An 18,398-nucleotide genomic window follows, 5' to 3' on the forward strand; every position below is an offset into this window, starting at 1 on the left:
TCTTTGCTCATACCATTAAGGGCTGTTGGTGTCAGTTAACAGATGGTTAATACCACATGTCCGTCAACACCTTCCCAAGTTTCTGCATCCTGGAATGCTTAACTCCAGCAAAACAAAGAAGAAAACTTTTACATTTGTTGCAAATAATTATTCCTACTGTAAAATAAAGCACTTCGACAGTGTCAGACTGGCCGACCGGGGATTCGCTTCCGGTCCATTTATGCCAGAACAGTGTTTAGAAGCACCCGGCTCTTTACACCCGCTACCTGTATCGCAGGTGCGAGTGCAGAGAACCGGGTGCCTCTAAACATTGTCCTGGCATAATTGGACCAGAAGCGAATCCCTGATGAACCAGAGAAATACAGCACTTTGATTAGACCTTTAATTTTCATATTAAAAAATGTATTATGAGTATGACATACCTCATATACTGTATGATGCTTTCTACGGCAGACAATTTCTTCATATTACAAATATATCTTAAACAAGACTTTACTTGCAGGGCCTAAACAGAATTTTATTGTCCTTTAAAAGCGAATAATCTCCACTACTCTTAATAATAAATGCCTGTATGTAATTAGAGTTCTAACTTGTTTACTAGCATTTAAGCAATAGTTGTGCCTTTGTGCTATTTGCAAAGCGAGTTGTTTACAATGATATCATTGTCACGTCTAAGTTATGAGACATGGGTCTTGCTCAGTAATCCTCAAGAGATTTCTGGACAACATATATAGAATGTGCTCCCCCTTCATTGTTGGGCCCTGACATAAAATTAAATGTAAGCTCAGCCTGAAAGCAGCAGTAACCTATTTATCAGACAAACCCTCTGATACAAGCCCCCTTCCAGCATCTTTTAGTCATTTGGCAGTCAGAAGATAAATTTGGTGCGAGACCAATAGATCCAGCTGTCGCGCTAGTACAGAATAACTAGCATTGCTGAGCTCTTGAGTCATTCCCAATGAAATGGGCATCTCGCATTTCATACCGACTAGGATATGCAATGTGGTTAGTGTATGGGATATTATTTTATCATAAGGCCCATTGCTGCTGCCGCTGCCCTCCCCTCCTAGCATCTCACATGACACGAGATCTGGCTAGTTAGCATGTCTGGAATGACAGAGCACCTATCTCCGTGTCTGAACTAGGCACATAGATGTTGGGTCCCAGGTTGGAATATTACATCATTCAACCTTGCCAGGGACACAGTATATAAAGCAGATCTGGGCTGGGTTTGGAGGAGAGAACAAACTTGTCTTCATTAAGGTTAACATCAGGAAAGAGCAGTGCAAGACATCACAGGCAAAATGTTGCTAAAAGTGGAAGAACTGGTAAGTTAATTTTAGTTTCAAATATTAAAGATCAAGTAGTATTTAGGGGTTAGCTATATTAGATTTGTTTGCACAGCAATTTGTGTGTGCTTTTACAAATTAGTAATCTATAGTATTTTTAAGTCAATACCACATGATGGAAAATATATAAGATCATAAACACTATAAATTATTATTCATGCTTTAGCATAACAATGTAAAGCACAATGTAAAGCAATTTTAATTTAGTGACTATAACATTTTGTGGTATCATAAAGGTTCTACTGAGGGGTGAGGTTCTCCTACAGCACAGAGTATTATCCTTTGTCTTCTAGAATTAGAATATAATTATGTATTTGAATTAGATTCATGGCTCAGTTTTAATTAAGAAGTTTAAACATTGCACCTCAACGTTAATAAACCCATAAGGAAATTTTGAATCATGAGATAAAATATATTTTGCCGTTTACATACTTTACAAATGTATTTTTCATTGGACTCTACGGTGTTGAAAATGTTCTTAAATTACAGTGTTGCATCATATAGTTTGGTAGTTTACTTGCTAAATACCATATGTATACTGTATATTGATTTCTACGCTTTGTTGAGATGGAGTTTCTGTTTGTAGTCATTACATTTTACTCAGTATGATAAGTTATACATGAGGAGTTGCATGGTAACGTACCTTAGCTCATTCCGTGGTCATGAGAAGAGGCAATGACATACATAGATGAATATTCAGTTATTAGTTGCTGAGCATTGTTTCCAACACACAATCAGTACACAATTTATTCATGTTTCCTGTATTACTTTTTACCAACTTAAATTAGCTTTTGTGTTAGTATTATCATTTGTATCTGCTTGGGTCTCAACAATAAAGCTTGTTGAAGATTACCTTTTGTTTAATATAGACTTTATTAACTACATTCAACAATCTGTTCTAATAAGTTTTCCCTAACTGCCTCTCTCGATTACTCTATGGAACTAGCTGCCCAGCACACTTTGAGAGGCCTCCACTTTAGAATCCTTCAAAAACAGACTCAAGACTTATGCTGCATTCAGACTGCAAATGCCGGATCCTACCCGGTAAGACAAACGTGTACTTACCGGGTGGGATCCGGCATTTGCACTCCGCTGCTGGCTTTCCGACCCGGCAATATACCGGGTCGGTTGCCATAACAACGGAGCGCGCAGCAGCAGCAGGGGCGGGGGTGGAGGCGGCGTCGGGAGATGAGCTCATCTCCAGCGCCGCCTCTCCCTATCTTGTGAATGGGAACCGTGTTGCATCGACACGGCTCCCATTCACACCGCACCTGACCCGGTAATCAACCCGGGTAAAACCCTTCTTTTTTACCGGGTTGATTTACCGGGTCAGGCGACCCGCTAAATCGGCCAGTGTGCTTTCACATCGCACACTGACCCGGTTCGACACGGCAATATGCCGTGTCGGTACCGGGTTATTTGTGCGATGTGAAAGGGGTATTACCTGTTTGCTCAAGCATTTGACTAATGTTTTATTTTGTTCCTACAAAAATATAACCCAAATGCTTAGTTCTCTTTCCGGTTAAGCTTATTTTGTATTTTATGCTGTAAATGCAAATGTAAAGCACTTTGTGTCCTACTGGGAGAAAAGTATTATTATTAGTTCAGAATTAAATAAAAAGCATAATAAAATAATATTTTGTGAGATGGCAGTTTTACTTGAGCGAAGTACACATGAAATTGTATATTTTCTTTATATTTTATAGCGTCTTTTGCAGTTTTTGATATGTGGTCAACATTTTTGTAGTAAGGAGTTTGAAGCTTTAATAATGTATTTACCAACAGGTGACTGGAAAGAAAAGTGACAAGAGAGATACTGGAGATTTTGTATCTGGAGATTTTAAACAAGGCGTTTATGAAACAGCAGTAACGCTAGAGAAACATGATGACTTAAAAACAACTTCAAAATCATTGCTTCAACAAGAGGAAGAAAGACAAGCACTGCAAAAACAACTAAAGGCCGAGGTGGGCTACTGACCTTATACTACCATTTCTTAGCTGTCTTAACCACCCGCATCCATTATATAGGCCTTATGTAGCATTATTAATGTTGACTGTGCTCTGTGATGGGCCGTATGTATGTTACTTCTGCAACTATTACATTTTAGAACACTTTATATGGGTTGACATCCCTCTCATATAACTACTATAGTCCATCAGACATTTGTCAGAAGGCTTGGGGTGCTTCTCTGTATTTTGCGTCTGGCTTGGTCTCCCAGACTTTTATCGGAATGAGCTTCTTATCCCCAGTTTAGATTCCTAGTATTGTTTTTAATAAAACCATTGTGGAATGCAGTATTAAGCCAATATACAATCCCTACTATGATACTGGATCAGATATCGGGGGTAATTCAGATCTGATTGCAGCAGCAAATTTGTTAGCAGTTGGGCAAAACCATGTGCACTGCAGGGGGGACAGATATAACATTTGCAGAGAGAGTTAGATTTGGGTGGGTTATTTTGTTTCTGTGCAGGGTATATATTGGCTGCTTTATTTTTACACTGCAATTTAGATTTCAGATTGAACACACCCCACCCAGATCTAACTCTCTCTGCACATGTTATATCTGCCACACCTGCAGTGCACATGGTTTTGCCCAACTGCTAACAAATTTGCTGCTGTGATCAGATCTGAATTAAGCCCATAGATCCAATATATAAATACTAAACTGGGCTAGTGTACTTTATATGACTAAAACAACAGAAAATACTGTAGCAATGTAATAGACAATGGTAGAAAATAAGTGAATGACACCCAAAGTAAATATTTAAATGAAATGCAGTATTTGACATTTATAGATCAGAGATTATGAGCAGAACTACAAATAACATCTCTAAATGTTGAAATTAGCTTCCAATACAATTTACATTGTTGCACTAAAATTAAGACATTATGGGCAGGATGTAAGTGCACGTTCAGCGACCGTGCGAATACCGACAGAACTTGGGACTTTTTTTTACAGGGGCAAGCATTTACAAGACTAAACCATGTCTTGTAATTGACTGCCGCTTTAAAAAAAACTTCATTACATTCTGCCCACAGTAGGCGTAAATGTAATAACCTGTGCGATGCAGACATCAGTGAGTTCCCAGTAAGTCTACTAAGGTTTTAAAGGGCAATCATTTTGCCTTGTAAATGATTGCCCCTTTAAGACGTTGGGCAGACTCACCAGAAACTTCCTTTTAGATTTAGCCCATAGAAAGGGGGAGATTCATATGTTTGAAAAGTCAGTTGGGAATCTGTTTTTTCCTATCTAATAGACAGGAAAAAACAGACACCCAACCGACTTTTCAAACATTTGAATCGCCCCCATAGCATCTGGTCTACAGCTATTTACAAAAAGGAAAAAAAATACCTTTAGCATGTATACCAGGTACTGGCCAAACTGACTCTTCCACCTATAATTCCTATTTTCTTAATTAGCAATCAACATAAATATAGCACTGCAAAATAATCAGACTTTTAAGATACAGAACTAACTGCTCTAACATCAGAAAGAAAATAGGAAGCTTTGTAACGTGATTGTTCATCAACAAATTATTTCAAATTTAGCTCATCAAAAAGAAACTAGATGAACGACCAAAGTTGGATAGCTTGGAAGATCTTCAAACTATAATAAAACTTAAAAAGCGAAAAAGAACCAAAAAAGTTAAAGCGCCGGTGGTCAAGGAACCAGAACCTGAACCAATAGTAAGTCTGTGTGAAGATAACTTGTGTACAAAGGCTTATATAGGAAAGAATGCAATGCTTATTTTTTGCAATCTATCTTTATCAGATTGAACAAGTGGATGAAACAACATTCTTAAAAGCAGCGCTGGAAAACAAATTACCTATAGTTGAAAAATACTTATCAGATGGTGGGGATCCAAATGCCTGTGATGAGGTAAGATTTACATTTCTGTTTAAAGTATGTCCAGCATATGCCGCCACAACAAGGATTTAGAACAGGAGCTGGCAATGTACAGGAATTTACTTGGCAAGTAACTAGAATTCTCTTCATGCTAAGCAAGCTAGCGAATGGACAAGCATGATGGAAGTTACAGTTCATTAACAATACTGATGACGACCTACTTTATTACTCTTGTCAACAGGTATCACTCTTCTCATGCACCTTGATGAGTTATTAAAATTCTGTTAAGGATTTTGATATTGTTAGTATTGTTACATTATTAAAGTTTTCTTAACTTTGGAAGACTTCCTGGGAAAGGTGTATACTCAAACTTAGGTGTGCTCCCATATACTGAGGTCATCCTAGCACCACTGTATACTGATCTTATCTGTATTATTCTGCCTTGTCTAATGAACATATTAAGAGTTCAATGTATAACTGTATTTTTGCTGCAATACTTTACATGACTTTTACAAATGTAATAACACCTCTAGACACATTGTGCATTTAATCTTACTCAGGGGGTTATTCAGGTTTGTAAGCAAACCAAAAAAGTTAGCTCCAATTGGAGCTCACGGACCAGCAGCCAATCAGGAGCTACCACTTAGCAGCTCCTGAACTGCTGCTGGTCCGTGAGCTCCGATTGGCTCACGGCCGGCTCAATAGAAAGAATACAACCGCAGCTCTGTATGCCTTCGTGGCTGTCTGCCCTGCCGGTTCGCAGGCAGTTGGACTGTTCCCATCGACCCTTACTACTGTCATCTGGGCTCCCTCAAATTGGAGCTATGGGGCAGTGTGTGTGTGTGGGGAAGGGGGGACTTCCAAATTTATCAGTCCCAGGCCTCATCATTTCTGATGGCAGCCCTGAATAGGGGTATATGTACTAAGCCTTGAAGAGAGATAAGGTTGAGAGATAAACTACCAACCAATCAGCTCTTGTTATTTTCCAAACACAGCCTGTAACATGGCAGCTAGGAGCTGATTAGTTGTTATTTTTATCTCTCTCCGCAGCTTAATACATAAACCCCATAGTCGTAAATGCAGAAAAACAATGATGCCATGATTTATTTATTTTTTTACAAATTATATTTAAAAAAAACAACAACCACTCATGAGTGATAAATGTTCTGTCCTCTGTTGTTTAAGCATACCTCCCGCTATTTAAAATATGAAGAACCGCTGCGTGCGAATGGGTCAGAATGACCCCCTAAGTTGGGACAGTTGGGGGCCAGGGTTAACTGCCTGCAAGTTCTGTTATACTTCTGGGTGTTCATTGGAGGGAAATTAATAGTGATCGATTTTTTTACTTACTCCATTGCCATTTGGAAAATGACAGATATTAATGATTTTGAATTACTTGGAAAGAGCTAATTTTATTTCATCTATCATTTATCTGTCTGGTACGGGGCAGATAGTGAAATCGCAAGTCTGATTGGCTTGTATACTTTAATGCAGATTTGCATCTTCAAGTGTTGTTAGTAAATTAACCCCAGAATGTGCATATTATTTCGAATCTTGAGAAAGTTGAGCCCTTTAAGTCAATATCTTTCTTCAGTAGGTTCAATTTAATGAAAAGATTGGGTTATAAATACTCTTCATTGGGTTTGGTTGTTGCTCATTTAGATATGTTTCTCTTAACAGTACAGACGTACTGCCCTACACAGAGCTTGCTCAGAAGGGCACATTGCCATCGTTGAGAAGTTAATCGATGCTGGAGCGGACCTAGAATTCAACGACATGGTATGTGGATCAAATACATTTGTCTTTAAAACTGAAAACAGCTATAACAGAGCAACTAGAAGGGTGCTGGAAAAATAACACTGGAAAAAGCTGCTGAATTACAAACAATAATTCTATTCACGTAAGGCAGCCACGTTTTTTCAAGGCTCTGAAATCATAGGGAAAATAACAGACCAATGGAGAGTTACCTTTGTCACCTTCTGCTGTCTAAGTGGGATTAATGCCAATACCCTTGCCCAGAATATTACATGTGGTTATACAATTACTGCATTCACAGGAATAATAGAACCAAACTGTGACATCCCTTAGCCACAAAAACATCAAGCCAGACATTTATTAAAAGCATTATTATAAAGGAAAACATTTCATTTCCTGTTGCTGGACAAGAAAACATCATTTGTGTGCAAAGATAAATAGAGGTTTGTTAAATGTTCTCTAAACAGTATTCCTCAGTGACATCACTGGCTCCGTGTAAATTGATTTGCTGGAGCCTTGTGACTATTTCTTCAGTATTATATCTGCGCAGGGAATAGGTTTTCTTAAAAATAGTATGAAAATGTACAATGTACAAGAGGCAATAGGCATATATGTTTCATTATTATGCAGTCAGATACTCTAAAAACGGTATACGTTAAAATTGCTGTCGGGATCCTGGCGTTCAGGATTCAGGATACCGACCCCAAGATCCCTCCGGCTGCCGGTAAATCCTACTGAACTCCTAAAAATCAGTAAAGTGCAGTAAGGTCATTGGCTGGGGAGGCACTAGCTAGTATCAAAACAAGATTTACACACATATATAGGGAGCCAATGGTTCATGTGGGTATTATACAAAGGTGCAGCAGTATATAAACTTTGTTACACTATGCATAATATATGTAAAATGGTGGAAACATGGCCACACATTGATGTGCGTAGCGTGATCAGATTCCTGCGTCTAAAGGGCACATTAGAAGCTGAAATTCATCGCAAACTTGTTGAGGTGTACAGTGATAACATCATGTCTCAGAAACAGGTTTGGTGCACTGCCTTTGATAACAGCAGGGAAAGACATTCAAGATGAGCAGCAATCCGGCCGGCCAAGCATGTACACCACAGGCAGTATATCAAACCTGTTCCGTGACATTTATCACCGTAGACTGCGACAAGTTGGCAACATATATTTACACCTGATGTGGGGACAGTATGACTGATATGAGGCACAGGCCAATGACCATGAGGGGAAGTAGTGGTCTACCTGCTCTGGAGAACATTACACATGCGAGGTCTTGTTACATTACGTACTGATTCACTCTTGTGGGTGTGTATATATATATATATATATATATACGCATGTACATAGATCCCCCCCCCCCCCAACCGTCCCCGAATTCAGTTGGAAAGTGGAGGCTTTTGGCAACTGTCCTACCTGTGGGCCGCAGTGTCATGTGGGCAGGGGGGAGGTGTGACACCATGGACCCAAGATTATGACCTGCCTCAACTCTGGTCTCTCCCGGACAGTCCCTGTATTTCCAGCAGAGCACTGCAAATTTGGGGAGTTAAGACTATAAAAATAATTTGAATAAAACAAAAGATAATATTTAGAAATGATAAATACTGTCTTAAGGTCCATACACACTTAACGATATAATGAGCGACGTCGCTCATTTTCCCCCTCCTTGAGCGACGTCGCTCATTTTATCGTTAAGTGTGTATGCCGCCAGCGACGACCAATGCGCGGCCCCGCGGGTCGGCAACGATAGTCGCTGTCGGTAGGGCATGCATGAAGGATGTGGACTGTCGTCCACGACCTTCATGCAGGGCTGGCGGGGGCGTGACGTCACTGAGCGATATGAGCTGTCATAACGCTCAGTGCGTACAGGCGGCCGCCGACCGGCCGGCCCGGGAGGGGGAAACGTTAGACGATGTCGCTCACAGAGCGACATCGTCTAATGTGTATGGGCCTTTAGTATTATTCTAATCATTTGTATAGTCAACACTGGAGTATGACAGGTGAGGGTCGGCCTTCCCGGTCTGCACATCACTGCTAACAACTGATACAGAGGAAAATACTTGTTTCATAATGAGTTTCCAACTCCTCATATATGTATAGCTCCATCTTAGTTACTTGGTCTCATTAGCTAATTCTTTACTAAATACTGTATAGACACGTACCTTAAAAAATTGTTAAAGTTACATAGCATCCTCCTAGTATCTTTAATGACCACCATTAACTCTCCTTTCCCCTATTTTCATGCAATTCATCACACATCTTGGGTACACAGCCACTCATGTAGCTTTCAGTATGCTGGAGAGAGGTGGACATTTTCTTGCAGCACACACCCACCTTATTCGTCTCACTAGAGTCTCCTCCATGGAGGGTGGAGAGTGATGACATCATCATTACGTAGTATACACCCAGCCTGGCCTCGGGGATACCGATAGAATCTTCATGGAGTCAGGGGGAGCACAACTATTTCAGGGAAATTTCCATGACATTCAGTAAGGGCTGGCAATTGTGCAGTATATATACCTCAGCTGTAATATACTAAAGCAGAGATACATATCACAGAGGTGTTCTTTTCCATCAATGTATTTCTCAGATGTAAGGCTTCCCTTGTTTTATTATGAAGTAGCTCTACAAGTATGACTGTCATTAAATTAAATATTTATTTTAAGTATAATGAGGCAGATGTATTAAGCCTGGGGAAGGCATAAAGAAGTGATAAAGCAGTGATAAGTGCAAGGTGACAACGCACCAGCCAATCAGCTCATAATTGTCAATTTACATATTCGAGCTGATTGGCTGGTGCGTTATCACCTTGCACTTATCACTTCTTTATGTCTTCTCCAGACTTAATACGTCTGCCTCAATATACTTTATGCAAAACAAAAATCCAAAATGATGTGAATTTAACGGATAATGATTTGATTTGTTCACAGCTCGAGTCTACGGCAATACACTGGACCTGTCGTGGTGGAAATGTTGAGGTTTTAAAGTTATTGCTTAATAAAGGAGCAAACATCAATGCAAGAGACAAGGTAAACTCCTTTAGTAAACATATAAGGCAATTTATTGCTGCAATGCAAGCGAATACCCCTTGCATTATAATACTCCGAATCCTGTGGAAGGTGTGCAAGTATCACATTTCTCAGTGGAGACATTTACATTCTATTTAAATCATGTCTACAGTCACGAATTGCTTATGTGTTAAATAATGTGGTTCTAATATATTCCATATAGTGCCAGTCAGACCATAGTTGCCAAGTTCTTGGGAGGCCTGACAATAGACCTTTATACATTTAGACCAAATGCATTTGTTACATTGTAATTACAAAGGGCATTTGCCTAATTTACATGAAGGAGGCGTCATGTACATCAACACTGGGCAACAGACCGAGCTCATGATGTCAGACCCATAGTGACACTGATGTCTTAGAATGAACATAGTGAGAATGCAGTAAAGGGGCCTACACACTGGGCAATATCTTGAAAGTTATGAACATTATTGTTCATAAATGAACAATAAATCGAAAATATCTTTCAGTGTGGATGCATCAACAATGAACGATGCACGTGCCTGCAATCGTTCATCGTTGATCGATCATCGCTGATACAAGCCAGTCAATCTGGACAATACACCGTATTTGCCGGCGTATAAGACGACTTTTTGCCCTGCAAAACATGCCTCCAAGTGGGGGGGGTCGTCTTATACGCCGGGTGCACTTCATACGCCGGGTGCCATAGTGGCCTCCCGATGCACTGCGGCCGCGGCGGGTCATCTGTGTGGCTGCGGCGAGCATCAGAAGCGATACAGGGGTGCCAGCCTTTTTGGCGTGACCGGCCCGTTCTGCTCGGCAGGAAGCAGCGGCGCTCCGACCCGCCCCTTGCACATGCGGTCATAATATACAGTATGTCACTTGGTAAGACTGCTGCTAGTGACAGGGAGACAGGGAGGGCAGACAGGGAGCAGGGACCAATCCAATCAGGCTTTGTATACAGCCAACCACAGTACTGCACCATTGTACAGTACAATACAGCATAGAAAATGTCCAGCCGTCAAACCCCTATCAACCCTATCATGGCACCAGCAAAAAGAAAGAAATATGATGCAAGTTTTAAACTTCTTTGTTCTTTTACGTTTTATTTGGTGTGTGGAAGGTGTGCGGAAGAGGGGGTAGTCTTATACGGCGAGTATATAACAAAAACTATATTTTGAGTGGAAATGTTGGGGGTCGTCTTATACGCCGGCAAATACGGTAGATGTATGTACTCTCATATCGTCCAAATTGACCATCGATATCTTCCAGCGTGTAGGGTCAATCAACCACCGATATTATCATTGGTCGATAATATCGCTGGTTGAATACATTGCTCAGTGTGTAGGCCCCTTAAGAACGCTTCATCCTGGAGCACTGATCCCATATTTTGATCTGATGCTTCTCAACCAGAAAGGTAACAGTGGACCCCATAACTCAGGGTCATTTGTAAGGCACCTAAAATATACTGTATAATGGGGTAAACTTACTAAAGCTTCTAAAACAGAAACTTGGTGATGTTGCCTATAGCAATCAATCAGATGCTGTGTATCATTTCTCTATTGCCCTTTAGAAAATGATAGACAGCATCTGATTGGTTGCTATGGGCAACACCACCAATTCTGTCTTAGAAGCTTTAGTAAATTTACCCCAATGTTCCCCAACGCTGGTTTATGAAATATGTGATTATAATTTCAAAGTGATTCCCCTTACTCAGACAGATGGTATTACAGCTATAAAAGAAGGAGGGCTGACTGGTTTTCACATCCAGTTATTTATACATTTGCAAACTCATGAGCTATTGATATCTCTTTGCATCTATTTTTTAACTAACTGCAAAGGCCCAAGTACAATTTAGTAAATCTACTCTATGCTCTTTCCCTCTCAAGTTGTTCAGTACTCCCCTTCACGTTGCAGTCAGGACAGGGCAGTATGACTGCGCAGAACATCTCATTGCCTGTGAAGCAGACTTAAATGCCAAAGACCTGGTAAGAAAAACACTACCTTTATTACACTACCTCAAGGAATCATGGGTCAAGTACAAGTAAAGATCTGACGTGATTGCTATGAGAGATGATGGGCATACACGCTAGAATTATCTGGACGATCTGCCTTAGATTGGCAGATCGTCCAGATAATTGCAGTGTGTATGCAGGCGATCGATCCGGTAATAATGATTGGTCAGACATGCCGGATAGTCCAGCATATCTGTCCGATTCAATATTTTGCGTGGAAAGACGGCCACCTCGGGCAGTGTATGCCCTACTGCCGCCGACCGACGGACATTGCCCCCTGCTCCTTCACATTTGTAGGAACGGCAAAATGTCTCCTCCCTGTCGGTAGAGTGCAGATATTGGGTGCCATACACTGTGAGTGATCTTACAGTGTATGCCTGCAGAGTCCGAGGCTGTCAGATAAAATGCCTGTTGGTTTTACAGGCATTTTATCTGTACGTGTATGCCTGGTATTACTGGTCATTCACACTTTTTTTTTTTTTTTTACTGGTTACTGCACCTTGTTTGAAAAACAAAGCTTTATTTTGTTTAAACAACATATTCCACGTCATAGGTATGATCTTGGAAAACTTACTTTTCTGTACAGTATGGGGTCTATTTACTAAGCCTTGGATGGAGATAAAGTGGACGGAGATAAAGTACCAGCCAATTGGCTCCTGTCATTTTTCAAAGCCAGCCTGTGACATGGTAGTTAGGAGCTGATTGGCTGATACTTTATCTCCGTGCACTTTATCTCCATCCAAGGCTTAGTAAATAGACCCCATATGGTTCCGGTATGAATGGTCGACCATGTTATGGTCGACAGTCATTAGGTCGACTAATATTGGTCGACATTGGCATGGTCGACATAGACAAAAGGTCAACACATGAAAAGGTCGACATGAGTTTTTACTTTTTTTGGTGTCGTTTTTTGCGTAAAGTGATGGGGAACCCCAATTAGTGCACCGCGTCCCCTCGCATGGCTCGCCATGCTTCGGGCAAGGTTACCGATTACCGTTCCCAATCGTAGTCCACGTGGATCGTAAAGTATGGAAAAGTTCCACAAAAGAAAAAACATTTGAAAACTCATGTCGACCTTTACATGTGTCGACCATGCGTCCATGTCGACCAATAGTGGTCGACCTAATGGCTGTCGACCATAACATGGTCGACCATCCAAATGATACCACCCCATATATATGTTACATTTCATTGAGAAAAAGACATACTTGTTACAGGTTAGATACATTATTTTGTCAGTATCTAATTCAATATGCAAAACTAAAGGATATCACTATCTGATAAGCATTATCATGTCAATAGAGACACAAGGTTCACTTTTAAATGATTCTATTAAGCAAAACACACACACAGAGGCATTCATACCTAAGAATCAGGGTGAGAGGAGTAATTTTGCCTAATTTTGGTAGGATATTTGATAGGATATAAGATGGCCGCAGATGTCCAGCACAGTACAGAATACTTTGAATCCTCCAGTAAGTTTGTTTTCATGCTTTGCGCAGGAAGGAGATACACCAATGCACGATGGAGTGAGATTGAATCGCTACAAAATGATGAGGCTGTTGATCCTGTATGGAGTCAATTTAACGATCAAAAACTGTGTAAGTAACACTGGCATTGTGCAAGGAAAGATCTGCGCAAATTCACATTTACTGCTTTCATAGTCCACAATGGTTTTTTTTTTTAAATCCATTTTATTTTTTTAGCAGCATAAATGTGATTCCTGCTTTAGATGTATCACAAGTGTTGGCAATATGGAAACACAACTTTCTACTGCTTGGACTGAGAACCAGAATTCATTTTTATAACTTTTTTTTTTAAAGATAATGTGAAGGCAGTGGAAAGAAATACAACTTTATCAATATAATTATCTTAGTAGCCTAAAATATGCTTTATGGATAAACCGTTTCTTTTGCATTTTAAGTAGGATGGTAGCTGCCATGATGTTTTATACTTACATACAGATGTGTCCTCATACTTCTTGAATCAATACATCATTTAGCGGTAGAGCCTGGTGTGAGTAAGCCCTCAGGTCCTGTGCAACTCAATTAGCATTGGGTATCTTGTTTGCATCTTAGACACAACGTGATGCGACTAGAATGCACCAGGATACTGTGAAGATTAATTTGATATGCAACACTTGTATATTTGTGCGCGAGGGAGACAATCACGATAACACAAGTCGGGATCGCAGCGGTCACAAAGCCTACGCTGGAATCCGACAGTGAAATGCCAATGCCAGAAATACATGAAATTTTCCCTCTGTGGGTGTCCACAACACCCACAAAGGGAGAATATAACCTGTGGCAAGCGCAGCGAGCCATCGTGCCCGCAATGGGGCTTTCTAGCGCTCGCACCGCTGCCGGCCCCACCTTTCCCGTCCACCGGAAAACCATATGTATTCCGTGTGCGACTCATTCTGTGTATGAAGCACTGCAGAACTTGTATTGAAACAAGCTTTGCCAGCTGCATCATAGCACTCGGTATGCAGATTCAGCCGCACACAGATATACAATTGCATATTAAATTAATGAGCATGGTCTCCTGGTGTGTACTAGTTGCAACTTGTTGCGTCTAAGACACATTCTTGGCAAAAAAAATCAAAAATGCATAAAAGATGTCCAATGCTAGTCTCACAAGACCTGGCATGACACGAGGGGCTGTTTGGTGCGACTGCAGCAGTGATGTATGAGGACACTTCTCTAAAATGAAATTTAAATCAGAGTCACAACCACTGTTTTAAGCTGCTCTCTATGGTACTGTAGGCCAGTGGTTCCTAAACTTGGTACTCAAGGCACTCTAACAATCCATGTTTTTAAAAATATCTATGATTTAACACAGGTGACTTAGGTCCTAATTCTGATTTGGAAGTAAAACAAAAAAAGCAAGTAACTGTGCACCTGGGAAAAACCATGTTGGCATGTCCAAACTAAAATCTAAATTGCAATGTAGAAATAAAGCTGTCTAACATTTGTGGGCTACATGCAAAAGCAGTCAGTATTTACCCTGTATAGAAAAAAATATATAAATGTATTTGCTCTCCTTGCATTGCAACATGGTTTGTCCCAGATACAAATGTACTGTATTTGCTTTTTTCCCTTTACTTCCAAATCAGAATCAGACCCTTAAATAGTACCTCAATCAACTTGATTATACCATCTGTGCGCAAGCTTGGATACCCCTAAAACCTGGACTGTTAGGGTGCCTTGAGGACCGAGTTTGGAAAACCCTACTGTAGGCCATAGGACACCACTCTGTGCATGCTAGAGCCCTCCCAAAACCATGCACTAACCATAACTATTTGTCAGTGATGTGAGGGAAGGGTGGACAGTGAGACAACCACACATTAAAAAGTTGTCTTCTATGATGTATACTCTTTACCCACACAAACTAATCCTATAACTCAAAAGCAGAGATCAGTAATTGGGTGGTGTTTTAAACCCCCAGCCATTTACTTTATTTAGTAGGGTCCCGGTTCTTTCCTAGAACTAGGCAGTCTGCTGATTATCTATTGCACTGCACTGCTCTCACCGCAACACTTTCATTGATTTTTAAAGTATAAAACCCCTTCAAGAAAAGTGTTGGAAGGGCTTATACAAGTCAATAAGTTAAAGTAATCCGAAGGTTGAAGGTCCTTCTACACAGGCAGAAAGTAAAGCAATAACAGGTTTTCCAGAATGTATTACTGGGTATAACTAATGTAATCAAATAAAGCCTCTTTACAAATAGGGTCCTATCTCCCTCTCAGTTACAGTTACAATTTTGGGCCTAATTCAGCAAAATCTTTCTCTAATGGGCAAAACCATAACCACTGCAGGTAGGGAAAATGTAACATGTGCAGAGAGAGTAAGATTTGGGTGGGTTATATTGTTTCTGTGCAGGGTAAATACGGGCTGCTTAATTTCTACACTGCAATTTAGATTTCAGTTTGAACACACCCCACCCAAATGTAACTCTCTCTGCACATTACATCTGCCCCACCTGCAATGCAACATGGTTTTACCCATAACAGAAAGATTTTGCTTTTGCAATCCATGCTGAATCAGACCCTTAATGTGAAAAGATAAGTTGGCTAATATGTGCTGCATTGTCACTTGAAGCCTGAAAAGCTTTTTAGTTCTTTAAGTCTGATTAAATTACTTTCAAATTGACCTGACAGGCTGGGAAGACACCAATGGAACTCGTCTTGCAGTGGCAGAATGGAGCCAAAGAAATATTCAGCGGCCTTCAGGAGAAGTCTTACAAGGGCTCTCACATACAGAATTTCTGATGGAACAGCTCAGGAAAAAAAAAGAACACTTTCAAGAGGCATTGGCAGTTTTTGTTGCTTCAATAAGCTTTGAGACTATTCCATATTTATTTAAAACTCTTTGCACTTTTAATGTTGTTTTTTATATATATATTTATTTATTGTTTAGCAAGACTGTATTGCTATCGCGCTTTATACTAATTCCATGAGGATGAAAATATGTATGTCCAAGATAAAAGTGACATATATATGCCTGATTGGTATTGTTTTATTAAAACATATAAAGGATGCACATATTTATAATTTGACTATGCTAAACGCATGTAGAAGTGCAACACGTATTGCACTTTAAACATTATATGATGACTTACACAATATAACGAATTGTGGAAAATGCCATGAAGAGTGATCTAGAACGTATGTTTGGAAATGTACATTTCTGCAGTGGGCTGGGCTAACTGTTTCTTAAACGTTAAAGGCGTCCTACCCAGCAAAGTTACTAGACAACAGAATGGAGACAAATGTAACGTTGGTAAAGAGAGCGTTGTTATCTAGCGAGTGACCCAGTGGATTTACAAAGCGACATCATCCCTGTGCTGCCTGTAGCTCGCTCTGTTAATGTACAGTATTAGTATTTCAGAGCTTGAGTTTCAGCACTGGGTCCATATGTCCAGAATAGCACAGGTTTTGTCATCTTAAAACCAGTGCTATTTAATCCACTGCCATTTGCCTTAGAAAACAAACCCCATATGTGGCTTGCAGCAAGGAGCAATGTGACACTAGTCTCATTACAGGGGCTTCTAAGATTTGGGGAACAGTTAAGAAAACAGAAGTAAATGCAAATGTATTTTTCTCTAGATTCAAAGAAGCACATTAGGAAGAATCTACCAGTGCAGTCTTATAAATACCAGTAACTATGTATTTTACAACTAAAGTCAGGTTTTGTGTCCGTTTCCCCCGAAACATATGTGAGTGCGGAAAAAACAAACAGGTGACTTTACATGTCGTAATACATCTCAAAAATGGTAAAATTAGGGCTAAATCTGTGTAAGACACCTCCATGACTCTAGTGCACAGACAGAACGCTCTGCAAGCTAGTCCATTAATAGGATATGGAGCCTAGACCCAGAATAATGGGCTCTCTAAACTTTAGAGTTCCTGAAGGCCTTCAGGGGACATAAGGCTTCCAAGCTATGAGTAATAATGGACAGAGAATGGCCGAGACAGTGGAAGGGACTAGAAAGAAATGCAATGGCAAATGGAAAGGTTGTATTATAGAATGTCCATTTTGTACATTTGTATTGTATTTTCTGTACATTTTGTATTGAGCACATTTATTTATGAGGAAATAAATGACTACAGTCTTTATATACCAAATAATGACAAAGAAATGGACAAATAATTTAAGAATGATTATCTGTGATACAGAATAGCCTGGTGTTAGAATGCATCACGGTAGTTAGGATCTGCTCTACCAGAGTGCCTGCAATGCTGAAAAGTGTAATTACCCTATTCGCATTACACTGTGCAAGACCTGTGATCTTGAGAAGTGATCCTACATCACTGTGATTATCTGTTAACAGAAGGAAATCTACACCAAGTATGTAATATGAATTGCTCTAAGATTACTTTAATTTCAGGATGAGCAGTCCGCTCAAGGATGATCAAAGTTCGCCACCTAGTGGTGCCTACCTTGTAATCAAATCTTGTTCTCCTGACTTACAAAATAGACTTTACAACTGTGTTAGAAAACACCATTAAACCATTTGTTTTGTGTGTGTCAAGTTATTATAGTTAAAGTGCACGAATCATGGAGGCAGCCATTTTGTGAAATGAATTAATACATGCAACAGTGCAGCCTGATACATTTTATGCACTTTTAATAACATGGCTATTACACAAAACCTACAGGAAGGAAGAAAAAATATATATAAATCACTTCTAGAACTGCTCTATGTTGTATCACTAATGCAGGTTTTGGGAAGTGTGACGCTAAACCAGTACACAAAATGGGATTTTGAGCAACATTGTTTTGTATGATCTCAACTATTCCATTATTGTTTTTTCAAGAACAATATATATTCTGTACAGCTGTTTAGCAATAAACTTGCTAAAATGATTTGCAGATCCTGTTTTTTTT

General features: G+C 39.9%; 1 protein-coding gene across 1 annotated transcript; it reads left to right on the forward strand.

Moving 5' to 3' along the window:
• Positions 1 to 1,130: 1,130 nt before the first annotated feature.
• On the forward strand, positions 1,131 to 18,377 carry ANKRD1 (ankyrin repeat domain 1). The gene is made up of 9 exons (XM_063961674.1): positions 1,131 to 1,328; positions 3,135 to 3,314; positions 4,903 to 5,040; positions 5,126 to 5,233; positions 6,881 to 6,979; positions 9,899 to 9,997; positions 11,884 to 11,982; positions 13,512 to 13,610; positions 16,169 to 18,377. The coding sequence occupies exons 1-9, from the start codon at positions 1,305 to 1,307 to the stop codon at positions 16,277 to 16,279; spliced, it is 957 nt and encodes a 318-aa protein (XP_063817744.1). The 5' UTR covers positions 1,131 to 1,304; the 3' UTR covers positions 16,280 to 18,377.
• The last annotated feature ends 21 nt before the right edge of the window (positions 18,378 to 18,398 follow it).

Source organism: Pseudophryne corroboree, chromosome 3 (genome assembly GCF_028390025.1).
Source record: "Pseudophryne corroboree isolate aPseCor3 chromosome 3, aPseCor3.hap2, whole genome shotgun sequence".
NCBI classification, from domain to species: Eukaryota; Metazoa; Chordata; class Amphibia; order Anura; family Myobatrachidae; genus Pseudophryne; species Pseudophryne corroboree.